The sequence below is a fragment of the Fimicolochytrium jonesii genome (genome assembly GCF_025526975.1).
Source record: "Fimicolochytrium jonesii strain JEL569 chromosome Unknown EV422scaffold_1, whole genome shotgun sequence".
Taxonomy (NCBI): Eukaryota; Fungi; Chytridiomycota; class Chytridiomycetes; order Spizellomycetales; family Powellomycetaceae; genus Fimicolochytrium; species Fimicolochytrium jonesii.
In genome coordinates this window covers 231,476-254,817 of record NW_026515668.1, presented here as the reverse complement: position 1 = coordinate 254,817, position 23,342 = coordinate 231,476, and the positions used below count along the sequence as shown (strand labels likewise).

The 23,342-nt window shown below is 53.9% G+C and overlaps 7 protein-coding genes across 7 annotated transcripts; 5 read left to right on the top strand and 2 right to left on the bottom strand.

Annotated features, from left to right (window-relative positions):
* Positions 1-1,714: 1,714 nt before the first annotated feature.
* EV422DRAFT_3637 (uncharacterized protein) lies at positions 1,715-8,954 on the top strand. Its single transcript, XM_053066672.1, has 3 exons — positions 1,715-1,761; positions 1,902-5,556; positions 5,629-8,954. Exons 2-3 carry the CDS (start codon positions 1,975-1,977, stop codon positions 8,638-8,640), a joined length of 6,594 nt encoding a protein of 2,197 aa, XP_052929854.1. The 5' UTR covers positions 1,715-1,761; positions 1,902-1,974; the 3' UTR covers positions 8,641-8,954.
* EV422DRAFT_592730 (uncharacterized protein) lies at positions 8,682-12,369 on the top strand. Its single transcript, XM_053073556.1, has 10 exons — positions 8,682-9,264; positions 9,319-9,767; positions 9,836-9,905; positions 9,965-10,310; positions 10,390-10,674; positions 10,736-10,806; positions 10,864-10,929; positions 10,989-11,096; positions 11,162-11,341; positions 11,409-12,369. The coding sequence occupies exons 1-10, from the start codon at positions 9,121-9,123 to the stop codon at positions 12,030-12,032; spliced, it is 2,343 nt and encodes a 780-aa protein (XP_052929853.1). The 5' UTR covers positions 8,682-9,120; the 3' UTR covers positions 12,033-12,369.
* On the bottom strand, positions 12,249-14,428 carry EV422DRAFT_3723 (uncharacterized protein). The gene is made up of 2 exons (XM_053066743.1): positions 13,319-14,428; positions 12,249-13,249 (listed from the first exon to the last, which is right to left on the bottom strand). Exons 1-2 carry the CDS (start codon positions 14,091-14,093, stop codon positions 12,465-12,467), a joined length of 1,560 nt encoding a protein of 519 aa, XP_052929852.1. The 5' UTR covers positions 14,094-14,428; the 3' UTR covers positions 12,249-12,464.
* Positions 14,429-14,663: 235 nt separating this feature from the next.
* On the bottom strand, positions 14,664-15,530 carry EV422DRAFT_490608 (DNA glycosylase; the record flags this gene model as incomplete). Its single annotated transcript, XM_053067475.1, has 5 exons — positions 14,664-14,771; positions 14,868-15,004; positions 15,066-15,072; positions 15,139-15,261; positions 15,321-15,530. Coding segments are annotated over 5 exons (585 nt in total), but the record flags the coding sequence as incomplete, so codon positions are not given.
* Positions 15,531-16,947: 1,417 nt separating this feature from the next.
* On the top strand, positions 16,948-19,831 carry EV422DRAFT_551964 (uncharacterized protein). Its single transcript, XM_053071864.1, has 3 exons — positions 16,948-18,431; positions 18,507-19,410; positions 19,483-19,831. The coding sequence occupies exons 1-3, from the start codon at positions 17,308-17,310 to the stop codon at positions 19,567-19,569; spliced, it is 2,115 nt and encodes a 704-aa protein (XP_052929850.1). The 5' UTR covers positions 16,948-17,307; the 3' UTR covers positions 19,570-19,831.
* A 586-nt stretch (positions 19,832-20,417) lies between these two features.
* EV422DRAFT_510791 (GDSL-like Lipase/Acylhydrolase-domain-containing protein) lies at positions 20,418-21,629 on the top strand. Its single transcript, XM_053068957.1, has one exon. The coding sequence runs from the start codon at positions 20,500-20,502 to the stop codon at positions 21,496-21,498; it is 999 nt and encodes a 332-aa protein (XP_052929849.1). The 5' UTR covers positions 20,418-20,499; the 3' UTR covers positions 21,499-21,629.
* Positions 21,630-22,357: 728 nt separating this feature from the next.
* Positions 22,358-22,900, top strand: EV422DRAFT_491145 (NUDIX hydrolase domain-like protein; the record flags this gene model as incomplete). Its single annotated transcript, XM_053067506.1, has 1 exon — positions 22,358-22,900. The coding sequence occupies one exon, from the start codon at positions 22,358-22,360 to the stop codon at positions 22,898-22,900; it is 543 nt and encodes a 180-aa protein (XP_052929848.1).
* Positions 22,901-23,342: the final 442 nt, after the last annotated feature.

Below are 23,342 nucleotides of genomic sequence, written 5' to 3'. Positions count from 1 at the left end.
AAGACTTGGCATTCTGGTTGCCCTGGGAAAGGCATGCGCCGAAACCGTCACTAGATGGGATGAAGCATACATGAAACAATGATCGATAGGCATCGATACCAGAATCGATGCAATGGCTTGAAGAAACAGAAAGCGTCAAAAGATTTGCTGACGCGAAGCATGTCTATGATACGACCATCGCAGAGGAGGTGGAATTCCGCAACCTATGTGTGCACCAATGGCGAAAGGAGGTAGTGACCTTTGCGACATTTCAAGCTTCGGAGCAAGTGTTTCGGACAAGATGCTCGCAACGCGTGTATCGACGCGTCTCAACTTTGTGTGGAAAATTCCAGTCCGCACGTAGGCATGTGATAACCCCAAGAATTAAGGTAAAGCCACAACCGTGTGTAATAGCACCAACCCTTTCGTGCCACCACTCCCCACGCGACGATGTGTCATTCCCTCCGATAAGGAGGAGATAAGGTGCAACACTGGAAATGCAGAGGCTGTGGATTTGGAGTACACCCTTGGATGAATGCACCATGGACATCAAGCAGTCATGTCTCCTTGTTTAAGTTGCCGTCCCTGCATTGGGGGTGGTTGAACTTCGCGGGGAAGGTTCGCAATTATGGTGAGTGCAACATGTTTGCCGCGAGATGCTGGGAGACTCAAATGTACAGTAACTTGGGTGTGAAGTTTACCCCACGCCTCCCTCAAAACAGCGGGACCCTGGGCGTGCAAGCACTTTGACCTGTCACTTTGCTGCTCGATCATCATCGATGGTGCATTTTGGGACCTGCGGTAAGGACACGTCCGCAGCGCCAACCGTAAGCCTGTTCCCCGTTCAGCAGTCTTTTAGCGGATTTGAGGTGGTACATTGATGAGTTGAGGACCGGTGGGATGTGCATTTCACCAAAGACACCCAAATTTCAAACCGGGGGGCGGGCTGTGACCGGGAACTGGAGATGGAGATGTCAAGCGGCGCGTGCGAAGTTTCGGGGCTTTCCGTGGGAGCACAGTCATAGGCATATGGATACGCGTGCCAAAAGGGACAATGCCTTATCTCTCGTGTTCTCCACAACCCCACCTTCCCTCATCGATAACCCACATATAATGGAATGGAGGAATGGGGGTCCAAGGCTCAGCAAATGCGGTGGTTGTTATCGCCGCCCCCGATAATAATCCCTGGGTTGATGTCCATCTCCCTCGTCTCCCTTCAAGTGCCTCACCGCATTATACGTACTGTACCAATGATTACATTTGGGGCTCGGATGAAATACATAACGTCCGCGCTGTCCTCCTTCCTCTCTCTTCCTGGATTCTTTTTTTCCACAAGAGATATCCTGCATAAACGGTAACCCTGCGTCCCACAGTCGAACATACTCGTAGCTCGCAGCCGCATTCCCCTCCTCTCTTCTCGCACCCAACCACCGGCCCGCCATCTTTTCGAGATCGCTGCCCTTTCGTTCACCCGCATCTTCCATACACTATCGAGTGCTTTACTCCCTTGCAGCCCAGTCTTGCCCATACCCACAGCACAGCCGGCAAAGAGTAGGGTCCAGTTGCGCTCAGCACTTACCGTCTGCAAAACGACAATCTTCTGACCAGTTCTCCACCGTCCCTGTCCGAACGCACAGGTTTCGCTTTTATCAACTTTCTCAGGAACTTTCAATCCGCGAAAGCTACCAGTAAATACATTACAGACTGAACGTGGGCGCTGCATTTGTAAAAGTCGTACAGCCCACGTTCCGGTGAATACATTGATTCGCACTACTTGCAAAGGTACTTTTTTCCCACTCCTGCACTTTCTGTCTTGTGTATCGGCTGGGCGAGACGAATATGAAGTCGAGAACAGCGATGCAGTGAGAACCATCTGCGGGCTCTTACTAAATCTTAAATCTGCTGCTTCTTCACCCGCGCAGGTTTCCAGTGATAGCAATTCGGCAACCCTTACCCTTGTACTTTCACGAACGGAACGCAACAGCCACCATTTCAATGGCCGATCTTGGAAAGGCGCAGAACGATGTTCAGGATAGCAACTTCTCCATTTCATGGGCAGGTGCCCTCCCACAGGCACAGGGACTCTATGATCCTGCATTCGAGAAGGATTCGTGTGGTGTAGGCTTCGTTTGTCACATCAAAGGACAGCCTTCTCACGAAATTGTTGCGGATGCGAGAAACCTCCTTTGCAACATGACCCATCGCGGCGCTGTTGGGGCTGATACGCGCGATGGAGATGGAGCTGGTGTCATGTGCGGCATCCCCCATCGTCTCTTCGCTACCGACGTGAAACGGAACTTCGGAATCGTCCTGCCGCCTCCCGGCCAGTACGCGGTTGGAAACATCTACTTTAAGCCGGACGAAACCGTTATCAGAGAGAGCCAGGAAAAGTTTGAAGACATCGCTCGCTCCTTGGGACTGTTTGTTCTTTGCTGGAGACCTGTCCCGCGCGACAACAGCATTCTCGGTCCGTCCTCCAAGAGCAAGGAGCCCGCAATCTACCAACCCTTCATTACTGTTCAACGCGGCGCAGGCGCTATGTACAATACCCCCATCAACTACAACAATGTTGCCATGAACAATATCAACAACACATCCGCCGATTTCGATGAGATGCAATTCGAAAGGCAGCTCTACCTTCTTCGAAAGCAGTCTACCCACGCCCTCACTCTCATCAGATGGTTCTACATCTGCTCCTTGTCCAGCCGTCACATGGTATATAAGGGTCTTCTCTCGCCCGTCCAAGTCTACCCGTACTTTGCGGACCTCACCAATCCCGACTTTGCATCTCACTTCTGCCTTGTGCACTCGCGCTTCTCCACCAACACCTTCCCTTCCTGGGATCGAGCCCAGCCCATGCGATGGTGCGCGCACAACGGCGAAATCAACACTCTGCGAGGCAACAAAAACTGGCAGAGGGCTAGAGAAGGTGTCATGCGCAGCGAAGCGTTCAAGGACCACCTCGATACCTTGCTCCCCATCATCGAAGAAGGCGGTTCCGACTCTGCTGCGTTTGACAATGTTCTCGAGCTATTGATCATGAACGGCGCCGTTTCCCTCCCCGAAGCTGTCATGATGATGATTCCCGAAGCGTGGGAGAATCAGCCTCACATGGAGCCTGAAAAGCGTGCCTTCTACGAATGGGCTGCCTGCCTGATGGAACCGTGGGACGGTCCGGCCTTGTTCACGTTCTCTGACGGCAGGTACGTCGGAGCGTCGTTGGATCGTAACGGCTTGCGACCCTGTCGTTTCTACATCACCGACAAGGACATTATGATTTGCGCTTCCGAGGTTGGAACCATCGCCGTTGATACCGCAAGTATCACCACCAAGGGACGTCTCCGCCCCGGAAAGATGTTGCTCGTCGACACCCAAGAAGGCCGCGTGGTCGATGACACGGAGTTGAAGATGCGCATCGCTACACAGAAGCCTTATGCGAAGTGGATCAAGGAGAACATGATCTCGATGACGGATGTCTGCATGTTCTACCAGCACCACGCTTCGCACCACTCTCAACCTGGGCAATGGTTCCTCGACGAGACTTCCGTTTCCCACGACAAGCGGATGCTCGCTTTCGGCTTCACTATTGAGCAGCTCAACATGCTCATGCTCCCCATGGTCGCCGATGGAAAGGAAGCGCTTGGTTCTATGGGTTACGATACCCCATTGGCTTGCATGTCCCGACAGCCAAAGCTTCCGTACGAGTACTTCCGTCAACTCTTCGCGCAGGTTACAAACCCTCCGATCGACCCTATCCGTGAAGACATTGTCATGTCTCTCTCATGCTACATCGGCCCCCAGGGTAACATTCTCGAAGTCGAGGAAGGTCAAGCTCACCGGCTTCACCTTCCGTCGCCCATGCTTTCCATCGATGAGCTGGCGGCTATTAAGGCTTTGCCGCAGTTCCGTGCGGACTGGTCCGTGGCGGAAATCGATATCACGTTCATGCGCGCGGAAGGAGCCGCCGGTTACCTTTCCGCGCTTGACCGTGTCTGCTCCGAAGTCTCGCAAGCTATCCACGACGGCCTCAAGATCGCCATCTTGACTGACCGTCAAACCTCGGCGGATCGCGTACCGTTGTCCGCTCTTGTCGCGCTCGGAGGGGTGCACCACCATCTTGTTCGCAACCGTCTTCGGTCCAAGATTGCTCTCATTGTCGAAACTGGTGAAGCTCGCGAGGTGCACCATTTCTGTGTGCTGCTCGGTTACGGTGCCGACGCCATCTGCCCGTACTTGGCCCTCGAGGCGATGCTGAAGCTCAAGCGCGACAACATCATCAAGAACGACATCACCGACGCAAAGATCATCTACAATTTCATGAAGGCCAGCAATGACGGTATCCGAAAGGTCATGTCGAAGATGGGCATCTCAACTCTCCAGAGTTACAAGGCCGCCCAGATCTTCGAAGCTCTTGGACTCGATCCTTCCGTCGTTTCGAAGTGCTTCTCAGGCACCGCATCTCGTATCAAGGGTGTAGGATTCGACATCCTTGCCCTCGACACACTTGCTCTGCATGAAGCCGCATGGCCTTCTCGAGAGACGGTCTCCCTCGACGTCCTTCCCGAGCCCGGAGACTTCCACTGGCGTGATGGAGGAGAGTCCCACATCAACGACCCATCCAGCATTGCCAACCTTCAAGATGCTGTCAAACGGAAGAACGAGACGGCGTACGAGACATACTCTCGCAACGCTTACGAGCAGATCAAGAACTGCACGCTCCGTGGGCTTTTGGACTTCAGGTTCGATGTGGCTACGCCCGTCCCCATTGAGGAAGTAGAGCCATGGCAATCCATTGTCAAGCGATTCTGTACGGGTGCCATGTCTTACGGGTCTATCTCCTACGAAGCCCACTCTGCGCTCGCAGTCGCCATGAACAAGCTTGGAGGCAAGAGTAACACGGGAGAAGGTGGTGAAGATCCCGCACGTTCCAAGCCGGGAATCGATGGTCAGCTTGCTCGGTCAGCTATCAAGCAAGTCGCTTCTGGCCGGTTCGGTGTAACCAGTTACTACCTTTCTGACGCCGAAGAGCTACAAATCAAGCTTGCTCAGGGTGCCAAGCCCGGAGAAGGAGGAGAGCTCCCTGGCCACAAAGTCAGCGAAAGCATCGCCGCAACCCGTAAATCCACTCCCGGTGTCGGTCTCATTTCGCCCCCTCCCCATCACGACATCTACTCCATCGAGGATCTCAAGCAACTGATTTACGATCTCAAGTGCGCCAACCCGCTTTCCCGCGTGTCTGTCAAGCTCGTGTCCGAGGTCGGTGTCGGCGTCATTGCCGCCGGTGTCGCCAAGGCACGCGCCGATCACATCCTGATTTCGGGACACGACGGTGGAACAGGTGCTTCCAGGTGGACTGGTATTAAATACGCAGGATTGCCCTGGGAGCTTGGGCTCGCGGAGACGCACCAAACGCTGGTGCTCAACGATCTTCGTGGACGTGTCGTTCTGCAAACCGACGGTCAGATCAAGACTGGCAGAGATGTGGCTGTTGCCTGTCTCCTTGGAGCTGAGGAATGGGGATTCGCTACAGCTCCTCTCATTGCTATGGGTTGTATCATGATGAGGAAATGTCACTTGGTAGGTCTAAATCGCATTGTTCGCCAATCCCGACGAACTATCTGTACTCATTATCCTATTCTTCTACAATAGAACACTTGTCCCGTCGGTATCGCCACACAAGACCCGGAGCTCCGCAAGAAGTTCGAGGGTACTCCCGAAGACGTCATCAACTTCTTCTACTTCGTCGCTGAAGAGTGCCGAAGCATCATGGCTCGGCTTGGTTTCCGCACCATCGAAGAGATGGTTGGACGCACGGACTACCTTACCATCAACGAGTCGGCCAAGAACCCCAAGACTCGCAACCTTGATCTGACTCCCATCCTCACCCCGGCGTTCCTGCTGCGACCAGGTGCTGCCACGCACAACGTAAAGAAGCAGGACCACAAGCTGGACCTCAGGCTCGACAACGGCTTGATCGAGAAGGCTAAGAAGGCGTTGGAGCACCGCCGCCCGGTAGAGATCTTCGAAAAGGTCGTCAATACTGACCGTGCGCTCGGCACCACACTATCGTACGAAGTATCGAAGCAGCACGGCGAGCAAGGGCTCCCCGATGGTACCATTCGCATCAAGCTCGAGGGTTCCGCAGGACAGTCTCTCGGCGCTTTCCTCGCTCCAGGTATCCAAATCGACCTCGAGGGAGATGCCAACGATTACGTCGGTAAAGGTCTCTCCGGCGGACGCATTGTCGTATACCCACCTGCCAACTCCGTCTTCAAGGCTGAGCAGAACATCGTTGTCGGAAACGTCTGCTTATACGGTGCCACCGCTGGTACTGCCTTCTTCAGCGGTATCGCAGCCGAACGATTCGCTGTGCGCAATTCTGGTGCCACGGCTGTGGTCGAGGGCGTCGGAGACCACGGTTGCGAGTACATGACCGGTGGACGCATTGTCATTCTCGGCGAAACCGGGCGTAACTTCGCCGCGGGAATGAGCGGAGGTATCGCTTACGTCTTGGACGCTACGGACACCTTCGAGCGTAACTGCAACATGGAGATGGTCGATCTCGATCGGGTTACGGAAGCCGAGGAATCTTTGTGGCTCAAGTCGCTCATCGAAGAGCACTCCATCGCAACCGGCTCTGCTCTCGGGCGCCGCATCATCGCCGACTGGCCAAACCAGCAAGCCAAGTTTGTTCGAGTTTTCCCTAGGGACTACCGTGCAGCCCTTGAAAAGAAAAAGGCCGCGGAGCAAGAAGCGGTTGCGAAGAGGCTAGAGCTCGAGACCGAAAAGGGTATTCACGACTATGAGCAGCCCCGCCGCAAAGAAGACGCCGAGCAAGTCCAGATTATGAAAGCTCTCGAGCCCAAGGTCGCGGACTTGGAAGACAGTATCATGGACGAGTCGATGGCCAAGAAGCGCGTGGAAGTCCTCGATAAGGTCCGCGGATTCATGAAGTACAAGCGCGAAGGCGACCGCTACCGCAACCCCCGCAAGCGTGTCAAGGACTGGAAGGAAATTAGCGCCCGCTTACCCGATTCTGCGCTCAAGACGCAAGCCGCTCGTTGCATGGACTGTGGTGTGCCGTTTTGTCAATCTGACAACGGATGCCCCATCGGTAACATCATTCCCAAGTGGAACGAGTTGGTCTTCAAGGACAACTGGCGCGAGGCCTTGGACCGCTTGTTGCTCACCAACAACTTCCCCGAGTTCACCGGTCGTGTCTGCCCCGCTCCTTGCGAAGGTGCTTGCGTGCTCGGTATCAACGAATTACCAGTGTCCATCAAGAGCATCGAATGCGCCATCATCGATCGCGGATTCGCAGAAGGATGGATTGTGCCATCACCTCCCAAGCACCGCACTGGCAAGCGCATTGCCATTGTGGGATCCGGACCCGCTGGACTCGCCGCGGCTGACCAGCTCAATAAGGCCGGACATCTCGTAACAGTTTACGAGCGAAACGACCGCGTCGGTGGTTTGTTGATGTACGGTATTCCCAACATGAAGCTCGACAAAGGCGTTGTTCAACGGCGCATCGATCTCATGGAAGCCGAAGGCATCAAGTTCATCACAAACGCACATGTGGGCAAGACCGTCTCGGCGCGGACTCTGCGAGAGGAGAACGACGCCGTGCTCGTCGCCACCGGAGCTACCTGGCCCCGAGACCTCCCTGTGCCAAACAGGAACCTCGACGGCATACACTTCGCGATGGAGTTCCTGGAACGCAACACCAAACGCGTCCTTTCCACCGGAGATGTAAGATCCACGTCGAACATCACCGAGGATGAATACCTGTCAGCCAAGGGCAAGAATGTTGTCGTCATTGGAGGAGGTGATACCGGATGTGACTGCATCGCTACTTCCATGAGACACGGAGCCACGCAAATCGTCAACTTCGAACTTCTCCCTCAACCCCCACCGAAGCGTGACTCGAAATCCAACCCATGGCCCACCTACCCGCGTGTCTTCAAGATGGAATACGGACATGCGGAGGTAGCTGTTCACCACGGAAACGACCCAAGACGGTACTGCGTCCTGACCAAGGAGTTTGTGTCCGACGGAAAGGGCCGTGTGGCTGGTATCAACATCGTCAAGGTCGAATGGACGAAGGACCCCACGAGCGGCGCGTGGAGGATGAAGGAAGTTCCCGGCTCCGAAGAGTTCGTCAAGGCCGATCTCGTCCTCCTCGCAATGGGATTCCTCGGCCCCGAGAACGAAGTCATCAAGCAGTTGGAATTGGCGCAGGACAATAAGACTAACATCAAGACAGGCGCCGGCGTCACTGGCCAACAGCACCAGCCACCAGCGCAACAAGCTCCACAGCCAGCACAAGGTCAGCACCAGATCTCGTACGCTACCGCAAGCTCCGGCGTGTTTGCTGCTGGAGACTGCCGTCGTGGACAGTCCTTGATTGTGTGGGCTATCAACGAAGGACGCCAATCCGCTCGTGAGATCGATGTTTACCTCATGGGTAACACCCGCCTACCTGTCCCGGGCGGTATGGTCGAACAAGAAAGGCGAAGGCGATGGGCCGACCCTACGGCAGAAGCGTTTGGCGAAGCGCTGGCCTGGCCGGCTGATGGAAGGGGACCTGTGGCGGATTCCGGTGCGGTGGCAGTGGGTGGAGTAGGAATGGGCGCGAGGGTTCCTGTCATCGTCAAGTGAAGAGAAACACTTGCACGTTCATACACATATCATCGCCTGTAATTATTGTTTTCTGTTTCTCCCTTTGTATCTTTCTCTACTGTTCATATCCTCCATCGTCTTGCATATATCTGCCGTCTTTCATAGCAAATAGCACCATTATACCCTATCATTGTGTGTGCTATGTGCTTGCTTCGCTCTGTCTCGTCCCATCTTATGGCAGAAATATGCGTAGTGCACTTGGGACTCCGAAAAAAAACAGGATGGGGAGTCGGGTGGCTGCGAAACTCATTTGCGGACAACGTGTCCGAACTACGGTTCCTTCCTGAGGTGTGCAATGGGGAAGCCCTTTCACAAGCGACTACCCAACTATCTGTTGAGCTTGAGAGGCACATGCTGCCACCGACGACTAGTAAGGCGCTGCTCACTGGGGGGAAATAATCAGTGTGTGCTTCGTTGCTCTTTCGCAGTTGACCACCCGCCCGGAAAACCGCAGAGAATATGGCGGATAAGAGTGCCAAGTCAATACCTTTCTGTGCTGTCGCTACCCTTTTGGATAAGCTGGAACTAGACGGCGCATCCAAAAGTTTAACGAGAAATCAACTACGAGAGAGTCGACGCCGAGTTATCAAAATCTGGTGGGAGGTGAGTATATTTCAGATCTTTACATCCAGACCCCTAACAAGTCATCAATTCTAGAAACTGCTCCACGCCTTCGGCTTCGACCACCTCTCACTGGCTGTCCACGACATCTTCCGCCTTCTTTTCCCGTGTCAAGACATCTCCCGACGCTATCATCTCCGCGAACCATCGCTAGCGGAACACCTTCTGGCCGTCTTCGGTTTGGGAGGCACCAGTCGCGGCGCGCGACTTACCAGATGGAAAGACTGCGACGCATACCTAGGTGTAGAGCGTGTTGGACAGGGCGATTTCGCGAAATGCGTGGAAGGGACTGTGAGGTTGCAGGAGCCGGAGGCGGGAGGGAAAGCGATGACCGTGTGGGAGGTGAACGTGCTGCTTGATGAACTGGCGACGTATGCACGGTACAGCACGACCGAGGGTGGAGTGAGACCCAAGCGAGGCAGTCGTACGGCAAGGAAGGTGTTGGAGGACCTTTTTCGGGGCCAAAGATCGAGAGAGTGCAAATGGTAAGCACTCATGAGCATTTGACAACTGTGTGCAGCAGGAGATGGACCCGATTGATTATCAACCGCAGGCTCATTCGGATCATTCTGAAGGATCTGTCCATAGTCCATACCTGGCGTGGGATTCTCAACTCCTTCCATGTGAGTAGGCAATCTCCCGAATAGAATGGTGCCGGCACTCATCAATCTTTCTTCATCAGCCCTTTCTCTACACCTTGCATGCAAGGCAGACCGACCTCGCCCTCACCTCCAGCCGGTTCATTTGTCTTCTGCGGGATCGCGTCAGTGGCTGCCCATCAGACGGCCACTATCTGCCCGCCATGCTCCAATATGGCAAGCCGCGGCTTCATACATGTCTGACAGTAATGCAATGTCAGCAAGCCCGGTCGCCTGCCCATGCCCTGCTCACCATGCAGAAGGAAGGGGAAACGAAGTGCTTTGCGGAGATCAAATATGATGGAGAACGGATGCAGATTCATGTGGAGTTCGGAATGGATGTTCACGATAACGGGCGAATCACGATCTTCTCGAAAAGTGGGAGGAATAGTACGATGGATAGGTGGAGAACTCATGAGTAAGTTCTGTCGATATGCTGCGTGCATTAACCTTGTTATGGGTTACTCAGATCCACATAGTATCATCCGCGCAGCGCTTGGTCGACCTGCGAATATCGGTCCCGTGCCACAATGTGAGCCATTTGAAGGCCAAATAACATGCCGCACATGCATATTGGAAGGCGAATTGCTGGTGTTTGACGAAGACACTCAGAGCATTGAAGCCTTCGGAACAATAAAAGACGTGGGGCTGGACTTCCAAAATCGCAGATTGTCAGCCCCTGATGACGGCGTCTTGTCCGGGAGGCGCCATTTTCAGATCGTCTTCTTTGACATATTATACCTTGATGATGAGGGTATGACGAAATGTTTGAACCTTCTCACATCGTTCGCTAATGTTTATCTTCACACGCGCAGATTGGACTTTCAGGCCATATGCTCAACGTCGAGATGCATTGCGGCGGTTGATACGGCCGATTCCTAATTGGGTGCGTTACATCGGGATTGAAATGTTTTCATCCCCGTTTGCTGATCTTCTCGAGTAGGCACGTCTTTCCAAAACCCGGGAACTTGATGTCCCTGAAGGCGCGCTTAGCGCCAAGCACACGGAGGTACAGGTCGCAGTGTCGCGCTTCAAGGGATCTGGTTTGATTGACCATATAACAAGTAGGCTCTCAGAGCGTTGTTTGTCGAGACCATCGGAAAACGGGAGGAAGGGCTGGTCATCAAAGGTGCCAACAGCACGTACTCTGCGGGACGCAAAAGCTCCTGGCTCAAAGTACGTTGCGTCGGAAGTTTACAATGCGTTCTGCATATTCCAGACGAATAACTATGTTTTTTCAGTTGAAGGAGGACTATATCGAAGGCCATGGGGACACGGCTGACTTTGCCGTTGTCGGCGGCGCATTCTGCCCAAGAAACGACTATTTGAAGCTCAGTTTGACCGAGCACCCACACATAATGAATATGTTCTTCGTTGGATGTCTGACCAACAATCAGCAAGTCAATGTTCGTGGTGATGAGGTGAGCACTGATGGTCCGGATGGCACAACACACGAGTGCTGGACATTTTTCTAACAGACTGTTACAGGGCCACTTCCGTGTCGTCTTCGCCTTTGAAGCCGGCTTCTCCCGTGAGACGCTTATCGCCCTTTGCCGGTCTTTGGCCCCGCATCGAGTACCTCTGAGCACTTCCTCTCCGTCAAAGTCAAAAGCAAGTGTGCCGTATACTTATACGTGTCCAAAAGCTTTGCGCGGCAAAATCGAGTTCATTTTCCCGCACCCGTTCGCCGTCGAATTGAAAGGTGGCGGATTCGTCCGGGAGCCATTGGGGGGTCCCTGGGTTCTGCGGCATCCACGGCTCGTTAAGATCTGCGGGAACGATCGCGGATGGCAGGATACGATCTCGTTCGACGAGTTACAGGAGCTGGGACAAGGATATCTGCGGCCGCTGGAGGATGGCGGTATGAAGCGGTTTGCGGACTTGAAAGGAGTTGATGAGAAGCATTTGGAGAAGAAGCGAATACCAACGAGATCGCCACCAGGATTCTTGAGGACCGCGTCGATGCCCGTGGATTGTGGAAAGAATCGGTTGAATTTCAGAAAGATGGATGTGAAAGCCGCACGGACGGCGTTTAAGAGGAGTCGGACGACGTGCATTGATCTTACTCATGATGAGAATGTTGTCGATCTCACGAAAGATGGCGATGACTGAACTGTTGCAAGGCCCGTCACCATTGTGCTCCAACTAGAGTTGGTGTTTGACCGCTCATGGCAGGGCAGAAACCCTGCATAGCTAGTGTATAGTGTCGGAAAAGATGGCCCCAAGAAACGCAGTCGACTTAGGTGGGAACGACATGGTGGTGTAGTCGCCAGCCAGTAAGATGAGAGCTCGTGTATGGGCATTTCATAGAATTTGTTGCCTTGACGACGTAAATGTGTATATGCTTCAGCCATAAAGAAGCACGCAAAGGGCCGCAGGCGCCGTCCCGTTCTCACTTTTCGTGCGGGATAAAGAAATGTGAAGGAAAAAAGATGTATGTAGAGCGACAATGTAGAGGAGACCCGCTTGCGGATGAGTGGTCATGAAGAGTGACGCAACGCAACGATTATGACAGCGTCAGGGAACCGAGAATAATCCACCGCCTCACCACAGGAACCAACGAATCGCCAATTCGACAATCTTTTGGGGTACGAAGGTCAAGATCGCGTCCGCGATCTTCGCATCAGCACCGGCCAGGTATCGATCTCGCGGGAATCGCGACATTAGCGCATGCTCTACATGCTGCGTCACATGCTTAGGTGGGAACGCAAGCAGGATCCCAGCCTTGTATGCGATTTCGAGTCGGTTGAACAGAGGAGCGTACCACAGAATGGTCGCGTTCTGTTCGGACTCTGCCAACGTGCCCACAGGCGACCGAGGCGATGACGGGCAGATCAGTATTGGGCACTTGGGCTCAGCTTCCGGTTGATGCTTGCCGTATGATGCTCTAATGGGGGCGGGCCGCGCACCACCTCGTTTCGACTTCTTGGGTTTCTTCCCGTTCGCGGTCTGAAGATTGCCTGCGCCGCCGCTGATATGCTTGTCGTTCGTACCATCCGTATTTTTGCTGTTTACAGTCTCATGGCTGAAGATGCCGAAGCTCGCATCCCTGTTGCACACCTGAGCGCCGTCGCCGTTCCCGCTGTTGGTGCAGCCGAGGTGGCACTGTGCGAAGTCTACCGAGTATTTGCGTTCCTTGCGTGGATAATCATTGCCGTCGGGGCCAATTGCGTCTTGCTCACCGATTTGGAATGGTTCTGCTGTGGCCTTCGTGTAAACGCCGTCTGAGCCAATCCCGGAACTGGCTCCGGCTGTTCCGTTCTGGAGATCAGCATTGTACTTGGGTAAGGTGTTGACCGCCACGTCCCATGCTCTGGTACGAATAGCACCTAATAAAGGCAAACACCACCGGTTAGTCAGAAATGTAAGCAACGCAAAGTCCTGTACGGAATGCCTACCTGGTTCAATCAATGACACGCCGACATGGGAGTTTGCAAGCTCCATACGCAAAGCTTCAGTGGCCGATCCAATGGCTGACTTGCTGGCGGAGTAGATCCCAGCCGCAGGAGCAACGAGGAACGACGCCGCAGAACCAACATTCACGATGCGACCGCGCGATTTCTTGAGCAAAGGCAAGAACGTCCGCGCGACGTCCAGCACGCCAAAGAAATTGACATCGAATATACGGCGAACCTCGCTGCTATCCGTCGTTTCAAGAGGTGATAGAAAAATCAACCCGGCGACATTTATCACGCCAACAAGCTTGCCGCCACGGCCGCGGAGAACGTTCTCAATCGTATTCTTGGCCGTTAAGATAGACATTTTGTCTGTTACTTCTAAGACGACCGGAATAATTTCGCCAATGGGACATGGTCCCGCGACTATATTTTCCCGAAACTGAGCATTGAGAAATTCATGGCGTAGTTCTTGACCCTCCCTCAATTTTCGCACCCCGGCGAAGACCGTGTATCCCTGGGACGCTAGTGCCCATGCGGCCTGGCGGCCGATGCCGGCACTGGTCCCGGTGACAAGAATAGCTCGGTCGCGGTGCGGAAGGTGGGGTTCGAGGGGCCCCGGCCCTCCGACAATGCAAAGAGCCGCAGAGAAGGCCGACGAGAGTTTGTTCGACATCGTGTCATAAACGCTCAACAGCGGCGAAGCGATGTTAGCAACGGTGCCTCGAATGAGGGATTCGATGATGCAGAAGAGTATAGAGATGATGATATCTAGCATGTCGATGATATAATGAACAATTCTGTTGATCGTGAGTTAGAAGCTTGACGATGCTTTACGATGAGTGGAAATCCGATGTTGAGTTCGATGATAGAGATCCGAAGTAGGGTATGGATGTTGAGTTCCGAAGTAAACGATGATAGTGAAATCCGAAGATGAGGTTATGTAGACTTCCGAAAGTTCGAGAGATGAAGATTTTCGACGCGGCGGGGGCGTAAGAACTACTGATTTTGACAGTTCCATTGACAGCTCCGCCCTGCTGATGTCATACTGTATTATGAGGAAAACGACAAGGTCAGGTCAAGCTTTTTGGCAACACAAACGATGACACCTTGTCGAAGACACCCCGGGTAAGCCATCTTCCAGAAGACTGGATTTCCTTGATGGAATAAGCATCATTATAACAACAGACTTGAGAGCAAAATGAAAGGAAAACAAAAAAGACCGAAGTATCGTTCCACTTGGTATTGTCCTCTTGGGTATGATCTCCTCCTATCATGCTGAGTCGCTACTATGTTACTGTACTTGATTACTCTACGATCGTCCTTATCAAAAATGTTGGGCGGATCGCTACTTTTCTTTCTCCACTGTCTTGATGTCCAAAAGTTGCCACATGTAGTAGGCCCCGATTGACCGATAGGGCTCCCATACCTGGGCGGCTTCTATCATTTCTTCGGGCTGAGGGAACGTTTTCATTCGAAACATGCTGATGATCTGATCCTTCTACGCTTATAGTAAGCTTACCGTCGGTAGGTACACTCCTTTGCCTGCAACCCCGCTGCTCTTCGTCTTGTTCCCTTTCTTAGCACCTGCCTTCATTTGGAAATGCTGGCTCATGCCTTTCCGCACGCCAAGATCGCCAACGGGTAGGATGTTGGGACGCTTGAGATCAAACATCAGAAACATGTCCACTGGAGACGCGATGTCAGACAGAAGTAAAGTCCGAAAGTCAGTCGAACGTGAACGCCTCACCAGTCCACTAAAAAGTGAATGACCTGATGAGCTCGAATTCGAAGTAAGGACATTCAGCCTGAGTGTGCCGCACCTGTCCTATCCCTTTGACACTACAAAGCAGCTTGCTGATCTCCTCGTCGTCCATGTTCAGAAGCCCTTCACTTGTTATTGATCCATCAATGAATTTATCGGCAAGGGAATGCAGGTATTCCGCCTGGTAGATAGGAGGGTCAATGATTACGACGGAGCAACCGGAAAACAGATGGTGAATACCTTCCTATATGAGAGCCCTGCGTCTCGATAGGTTTGCACATCAATAACGCGGACTTCCTGTGGTGTGGGAAAAATTTTTGGCTTCCGTTCGCTGGTGATTTCTTTATCGCTTCCTTCCTCAGATGTGATCCCGAACAGCCTGAGAAACTTCTTCAAAATGGCCGAGGCAGCTTTTCCGCTCAGTTGCTGTCGAAGAGAGGCAGTAGTAAGTAGCTGCAGAGTGTGGTAGATGAACTAGAGAGAATTTGAGTGTGCTAACTTGGTAGACTATCGCGGTACATAGCGCCTTGAAAGCGTCCAACTGTCTGCCCTCAGCTCCTGCATCGCCCGAATCGCCGAATATCCGACACTTCTTCGCCGACGCCTTTATGATGCTTGCCAGCGCGGGATCTTGCCGGGTCAAATGTGCCACCACCGTCTCATAATCCAATAACTTCCTCGGTATTGTTATGCCCGCGGTCTTTTCTGCAACAGCCGCCGGAACTGTTTTCAGTTCTTCGGCGCCTACCGCCTTTGGCGCATCGGCCGGCTGTAAAGAAGATACATCGGGGCTAGCAGTCTTCGCCCTCTTAGCCGTCACTGCTTTGGTTGACTTCCCAGCATCGGTTTGAGATTTACGCTTGGTCACCCTAAACGCAATCACGTTCAGAAACTCCAACTCAAATCCAACTCGGAGGAAAAATGATGGCGGCTCCATCCACCTGAAGCTTTGTGCCACCCCGTTCAAGACCCTGGACTGGCTGCGAGTCACCACGCCTATCGTGACTTTCGGGTTCATTCTATTCCAGTGAAGCTTCAGGGCTGGTCGAAGACTAGAAGAGATAAACCGTCGTCCTGAAGATACGCTTGTGAATCTGTGTCTCCAGTACGTAATGCGGGGGCGAGCCGTACATACATATACCACTTGTGGGAAGGCCTTCGATTCTTGCTCGCACTGTCTGTCATCTCCACAGCTTCGTCTACGCGTCGAAAAGCGACACATTTTGACACTATCAGCCTCGGCAATCATGTCTGAACTGGCGGTGGCGGCATAAACAAGGTCGTCATGGTTGAGCTGTTGGAATGCCGTATGCGACGAGAGTTGGGCTTCCATGCCATGAACAGTAGCATGTGCTGCTTCACACTGCCGTCGCACGGGTCGTAGCTGTTTCGGAGAACTCATCCCGGGAAACCTCAGATTTGGGGCGTACAGTATATACTGTACATGCCGCCTCTAATACTGTAGAAGCGACGGAAGGCTGGACCAGAAGGCTTCAGAATCCTTCAGATCTGGAGCACCTTCAGATCCAATAGCCACAACAAAGATTTATGAGTCCCTGTATCCGCTGTTATTACTTACAAATGAATCCAACGTTTGGCATGAGATTGAGAGTATTTTAGCCGGACTCGAGAACCAGTATACCATACCATGTTTTTCTTACTTTCTTGAGGCCCTCGCAGGCAATGGACATCACGCTAGAAGATAAGGTGATGATCGCAGTAATATGTACATTAGGAAATTGCGCGAAAATTTGGAGTAGGAGCTGTTAGGCTCCCACGCACATGGGGGGGCACTGTGCGCGGACGCGTCTCGTATGTTCATTTCGAGAGAAATTTCAACAGAAACCATGCGCGTTGAGATGGTCCTTGCCTTGAAAGCGGCCGCAACCTTCACATTCGTGGATCCTGCGCTGCATTTTGTTTCTTGGACCGCCGCAGGCTACTACTAGTAAATCGTAATACTACCATGCCTCCATGATTCCGGTCTTCGCCGGCCCGGCCGCGGCGGCCTGTCGCGCAAGAACCGGGCAAAGGTCATCGTAAATTTGCGCAGATATCTTCTGTACCACATTATTATGCCGCCGTCGGAGGTTCCAGCCATAGGCGGGTGTACAGACGAGCGTATATATATCCGGCCTCCTTCCTCGCCCCTTTTCTTCCTCAGACCCTGTGTTGTGTGTGCTAGCTGCCTTCTACCCGCCTACATCTGATCCACTCGACCTTCGCCATGGCTTTCACGTTGTTCGTCGCCTGGGTGGCGATTGCTTTCCTCCTCCCCATTTACCTCTTCGGTTTGCACCACGGCAAGCCTCGGTCCGTCGAGGTCGGCCAGGCCACAACAACTCGCAGTCGGGCCCGTCGTGCTCTGACCTCGGAAAAAGCCTTGAACGAGCGTCCCCATCCCGATGTCCACACCGTCCACGATATCATTCTCCATGCCGCCAAGCAGTTCCCCACCCGTCCCGCTATGGGAGCTCGGTCCGTTATTCGCGTGGTCACGGAGGAGAAGGAGGTGATCAAGACGATCGGTGGACAGCAGGTCACTGAGGTGAAGAAGTGGAACTTCTTCGAGCTGTCCGGATACTCCTGGATGAATTACGCCGAAGTCAAGGAGCACGTCGCCAAGCTTGGAGGTGGTCTGCAGCACATTGGATTGAAGGCCGGTGACAAGCTCACCCTGTTCGCGGCTACCAGCCGTGACTGGCAATTCATGGCTCACGCCGCTTTCTCCCAATCCATCGCCGTCACCACCGCTTACGACACTCTCGGAGAGGAAGGTCTTACATTCTCTCTGAACGAGTGCGAGATCACCACCTTGTTCACCAACGCCGACCTTCTCAAGATCATGCCCAGCGTTGGCGCCAATGTCCCATCTTTGAAGAGGATCATCTACAATGGAACCGCCGACGAGAAAGTGCTGGCCCGTATCAAGGAGACCTTCCCTCACTACGCCCTCTACCACATCGACCAAATCGCCGCGTTCGGAATCGAATTCCCCGTCGACACCGTCCCCCCCAAGCCCGAAGACACCGCCGTCATCATGTACACCTCTGGCTCTACTGGTAACCCCAAGGGTGTTGTTCTGACTCACCGCAACATTGTTGCTGCTGTTGCTGGCGCAAAGGACCGCGGAGACATTATTCTCCCCACCACCAGCGAGGTTTACCTTGCTTACCTTCCTCTCGCCCACGTTTTGGAACTTGTTACTGAGCACCTTGCGCTCGTTTGTGGATGCGCCATCGGTTACGGAAGTGTTCGCACCCTGACGGACGCTAGCGTTCGTAACTGCAAGGGCGATCTGAATGAACTTCGCCCTACTGTCATGGCTGGTGTGCCCGCCGTTTGGGAAACGTGAGTTTGGCGTGATTGAGGGAAAGCTCAAGCAAGTTCCGGTATTCATCTGATCCCGATTTTGTCAAATTACAGCATCCGCAAGGCCGTCATGGGCAAGTTGAAGGCAAAGTCCCCCAACGTCAGGCGGATCTTCGACCTGGCCGTCGCGCTCAAGTGGCAGCTGATCCAATACGGTCTCCCCACCGGCTTCCTGGACAACACCATCTTCAAGCCCATCCGCGCCCAAACCGGTGGCCGTCTCCGGTACGCTATCTCCGGCGGTGCCCCCATGCCCAAGGAAACCCAAAAGTTCATGACCTGCACAGTCTGCCCCATCCTCCAAGGTTACGGCATGACAGAAACTTGCGCCGCCAACGTCATCCAGCTCCCCACCGACCCATGGATGCTGGGTCGTGTCGGACCACCCACCTCCACCGTCGAGATCGTGCTGGCCGCCGTCGAGGACACCAACTACCACCCATCCAACCGACCACGTCCCCAGGGCGAGATCTGGATGCGCGGACCCTCCGTCATGAAGGAGTACTACAAGAACCCCAAGGCGACCGCCGAGACGATGACCGCCGACGGGTGGTTGATGACGGGCGACATTGGCGAGTTCTACCCGGACGGCACGATCGCCATCATCGACCGTAAGAAGAACCTCGTGAAACTCTCCAACGGCGAGTACATTGCTCTCGAGAAGCTCGAGTCGCAGTACAAGACCTCTCCCTACACCCACAACATCTGCGTGTACGCCCACTCCGAGGAGGCGTTCGCCGTCGCGATCGTTAACCCTATCGAGAAGGAGATCATGACGCTCGCGAAGGAGTTGGGCGTCCCCGGTCATTTCGATGAGGTGTGCGAGAGCCCACTGATCCTGAAGGCGCTGCTGGCGGACCTCAGGACGATGGCCAAGAACGGTGGATTCAAGCCCGCGGAGATCCTTGGACACATTGCCATTGATGCCGAGTTGTGGACACCGGAGAACCAGATGCTGGTATGTATAGTTTGCTTGGATATTGTACGCGCCGCCAAATATGGCTTCCTCATCCATCTGTCCTATCCACAGACTGCCGCGCAGAAACTCAAGCGCAAAGAGATTGTTGAGGCCAACAAAGCCCGCATCGCCGCCATGTACAAGGCCGGCAGACAATAAAGCCTCCCAACACACCTCTAGTCCCACAATCCGAACGCACACACCTTACCCGCCAACGCATACGACCGCGGCCTTGACTCTTTCTTGCATCCATCATACGGCGTAGAAACCGCTTCACATAGTACCCCTCATATATCCATTAACAGTATCTAATATACGCATATATAATCGTAGTCACAGTATTCTTTCATCCCCGCCCGTCTCTCTGCTGGTAGAGCTAATTTGGACATTTGAAAATGAAGGAAGCTGAAAATGTGTCTGTACAGGTTGTGGTTATCTTCGGTACGAACGCACACATGCCACGCACTCGTCCGCAAATTTCAAAGCAGGCTCAAGCCTCGCCTCGTAAGCGTGGCGCATGCGACGCGGCCAAACACCGGTCAGTGGACGCTGCATGGCGGCTGGACCACACCGTGTTTTCGGGAAGTAATGAAATTGATCGACACGGTGCGGATGAAGGTTCCGACAATGGACGACCGAAAACAGGCACACTACAACTGTCCCAAACATCCCGGAGCATTGTCTGCCAAACACCCGATCCCAGCAGTTCCCAGCGGTACCAGCCCGCTTTCACCCGCGGTTACGCGAAAGCGCAACCCAAATTCGCGAAGCTCGCGTCCAAATTTGGCCCAAAAGGGAGTGAGGTAGCGTTTAGAGAGGCGTATTTGACGACAAACAGGGATCGCCCACGGTTTCAGGCTTCGAAATGTGCTCACAAATGGGAACACACTTCTTTGGAATTATCGGAAAAGAGTCCGGAGTTTGCTATGCGTGTGGGGGTGCGCGCGTGGTTTGCTCTTGCGCGTATGGTCGGCATTGGCAGATCGTTCGTTTTGCGCAAATGCTCCCACATCGGGATAAAAGCCGGGGGTGCCATCCGTCTTCCCGTCCTACTTTCATTCCAACAGCTCAATACCAACAACAGCTACCATGAAGTCCACCCTCGCCATCCTTGGGTTCGCTCTGTCTTCTGCGCTTTGCGCTACCGCTCTGTCTCAAGGCGAGATCCACTCCACCCTGGCTGCTCGCGACAGCCTCGAGCGGCGGTTATCTCTAGGTCTGTTGCCATGGGAGATCCTCAGTGCCAAGCCGGTCGGCGTCAAGAAGATGGTCGTCTTCGGTGACAGTCTTTCCGACACGGGCAACTCCCGCGCTCTCCTCCTGAAGTCCCAGACGGCCGCAAACCCAGCATTGTGGCCCGAGAAGTTCTACAAAGACGGTCGGTGGACTAACGGCAACAACTGGGTCGACTCCTTGAGCAAGAACCTCGGCGCCTCCGTCGAGAACTTGGCGTATGGCGGTTCCACCTCCGACGCGAACTTTATCCCCGGCCAGGGTGTTATCGGCGAGAAGTACCTACCCGACCAGATGCCCGGTCTCGTGCAACAGACCTCCACCTGGGTTGCCAAGAACAAGGGCAAGTTCACCAAGGACATTGCGGCCACTACACTTTTCACCGTCTGGTCCGGCGCGAATGATTACTTCCACAAGCCCGATGCTGCCCCCGCCACAGTTGTGAAAGGGATCGTCACTTCGCTCAATGCTCTTGCAGCTGCGGGAGCTAAAAATATTGTCGTGTTCAACCTGCCCCCCGCAAGCGGCCTCCCCTGGGTCACTCACAACTTCCTCCTCGCGTCAGAGATCCTCAAGTTCGACTTTGCGAACCCGGACATCAAGGTTGTCTCCATGGCGATGGAAGTTAGTCTGGCGTATGTCATCTTGAACGCCCAGTCGTTCGGATACCACATAACCCTCCAGAATGCCACCACACCATGCATCACGCAGCCGGACATCACGAACTTCAACACGTGGTCCGCCTGTGCATCCCCCGAGTTGATGTGGGACGTTCACCCTACCGAAAAGACCCACGGCATCATCGCCGGCTTGATCCGCAAGGAACTCGTGAACCACAACATCCTCTCGGCGTAGATTTTCCACTAGACTACTCTGTCGCTTTAGAGTATACCCTCAGATCTACCATAGATTCTTGTTTTTACTGTTACCCATAGACATTACAGCTTTCGCATTTTGTTTTTTAATACGATTTGCTCTTTTTGGTACTACTTTTTCTTCTACGTTGTTGACGGGGTGTCTTCTTATCGTTAGGCCGGCTGCTGTGATTCCTCATACCTCGCTCAGTGGTGGTCAGTTGGTAGGCTTATAGGAATGGGCAAGCCTTGGGGCGAACAATGTAGTCGGAGTCGCTGATTACGCGATGCCTTGCAATGATGCGTCATCGATCGTGGTCTGACGGCGCAGCGACAAGGGGCAAGTTGTGAATTGCAGTCTGCACTCTGCACTCACACCCGAGATCTTACATACGCATGCAGGAGGACCGTCCTCTCTCACCCTACCGGTAACTGGAGAAGAGCATTCCGCGATTCCGTCCGCGCTCCAAAGCTTCGCTTGTAGCCGCACGAGAGACTGAGTCATGCTTGCGCGGGCGTCACCAACTCCAACGAGAAGATCACGACGTATATGTAGCACCCTCCTTTGCTCACCGTCGATATTCAGAAGGTCGTTCTCAGCTGCCTCAAAACTGCCGTCCGCATCACAGGCTATGTCTGCAGGGTCGCCATCCTCACTACCGTCACAACCACCACCCGCGGTAAGCACCAGCTCACCACCACGACCGCTTGCAGCACCCCAATTCCTGCCAAATCGCACCGGCGCCCGCTTCCCACCACCAACCCCTTCCCCAGACCACCTCGACCGTGGCCTCCTCGCCATCTACCAAAACCGTCTCCAAACTCATTTCCACACCACCAAGCCCACAAAATGGCGCTACATGGGTCCGGAGAACACCACATGGCGGCACGCCGCTATCTGCATCCCCCTCTGCACAGTAAACTCCGTCCCCTCGATCCTCTTCACAGTCCGCAGCGCCAAACTCCGGCGACACGGCGGCGAGATCTCGTTCCCAGGCGGATCAATGGACCCGGGGGATATAGATGTGTACGCCACAGCGCTGCGTGAGACGCACGAGGAGATCTTCATTGACCCCGTGCATGTGACGCCATTGGGGGTGTTCCATCCGATGCCCGACCGCACGCATACGATTTTGATACATCCTGTGTTGTGTCATGTGCAGATGCCGGTGGATCCGAAGGCGATGCGGTTTAGTGATAGTGAGGTTGGGGAGGTGTTTGCGGTTGGGTTGAAGGAGTTGGTGGGGATGGAGACGAAGGTGGAGAGGTTTAGGGATGGGGGCAGGGAGGTGAGGAATTGGGTTGTGGGGGAGGGGAAGACTATTTGGGGACTGACGGCGTGGGTTTTGGAGGAGGTTTTGTCGATTATTGTGGCGCCTGGCCCGAAGCGGCCGACGGCGTAGTATCAAAGTGTTGGACGGACTTCGTCTGGGAAGGACTATCAAGAATAGAATTTTGGGCTACGGTCGACGTCGCTACGGTCGATGAAAGCCTCGATACATAAGCCTCGATTGGCGCTTTCTTCACATCTTCATTGCGTCCGTCCAGTCTGATCGCGCCAATCAATTCCTATTTGCGGCCGAATCCAAATATACCAATCCAGTGTCCTCGATCCCCATCTATCTGTGCCTCGGGAAAGCCACGAATACCCAGTCTTTACGTCCGACACATCCACATCAATCAAATAATGCGATGCCCGCTCAAACATGCCGGGAAGCGAATCCTACAAGGCCGTGGCTCATGCGCACTCTGCACAATCAGCAGATTATCCGCCTCCCTCTCCCGCACCGCGAGCCACTCCGAATGGTCCTCATGCGTCCGCTCCGCCGTGAATAAATCAGGTTC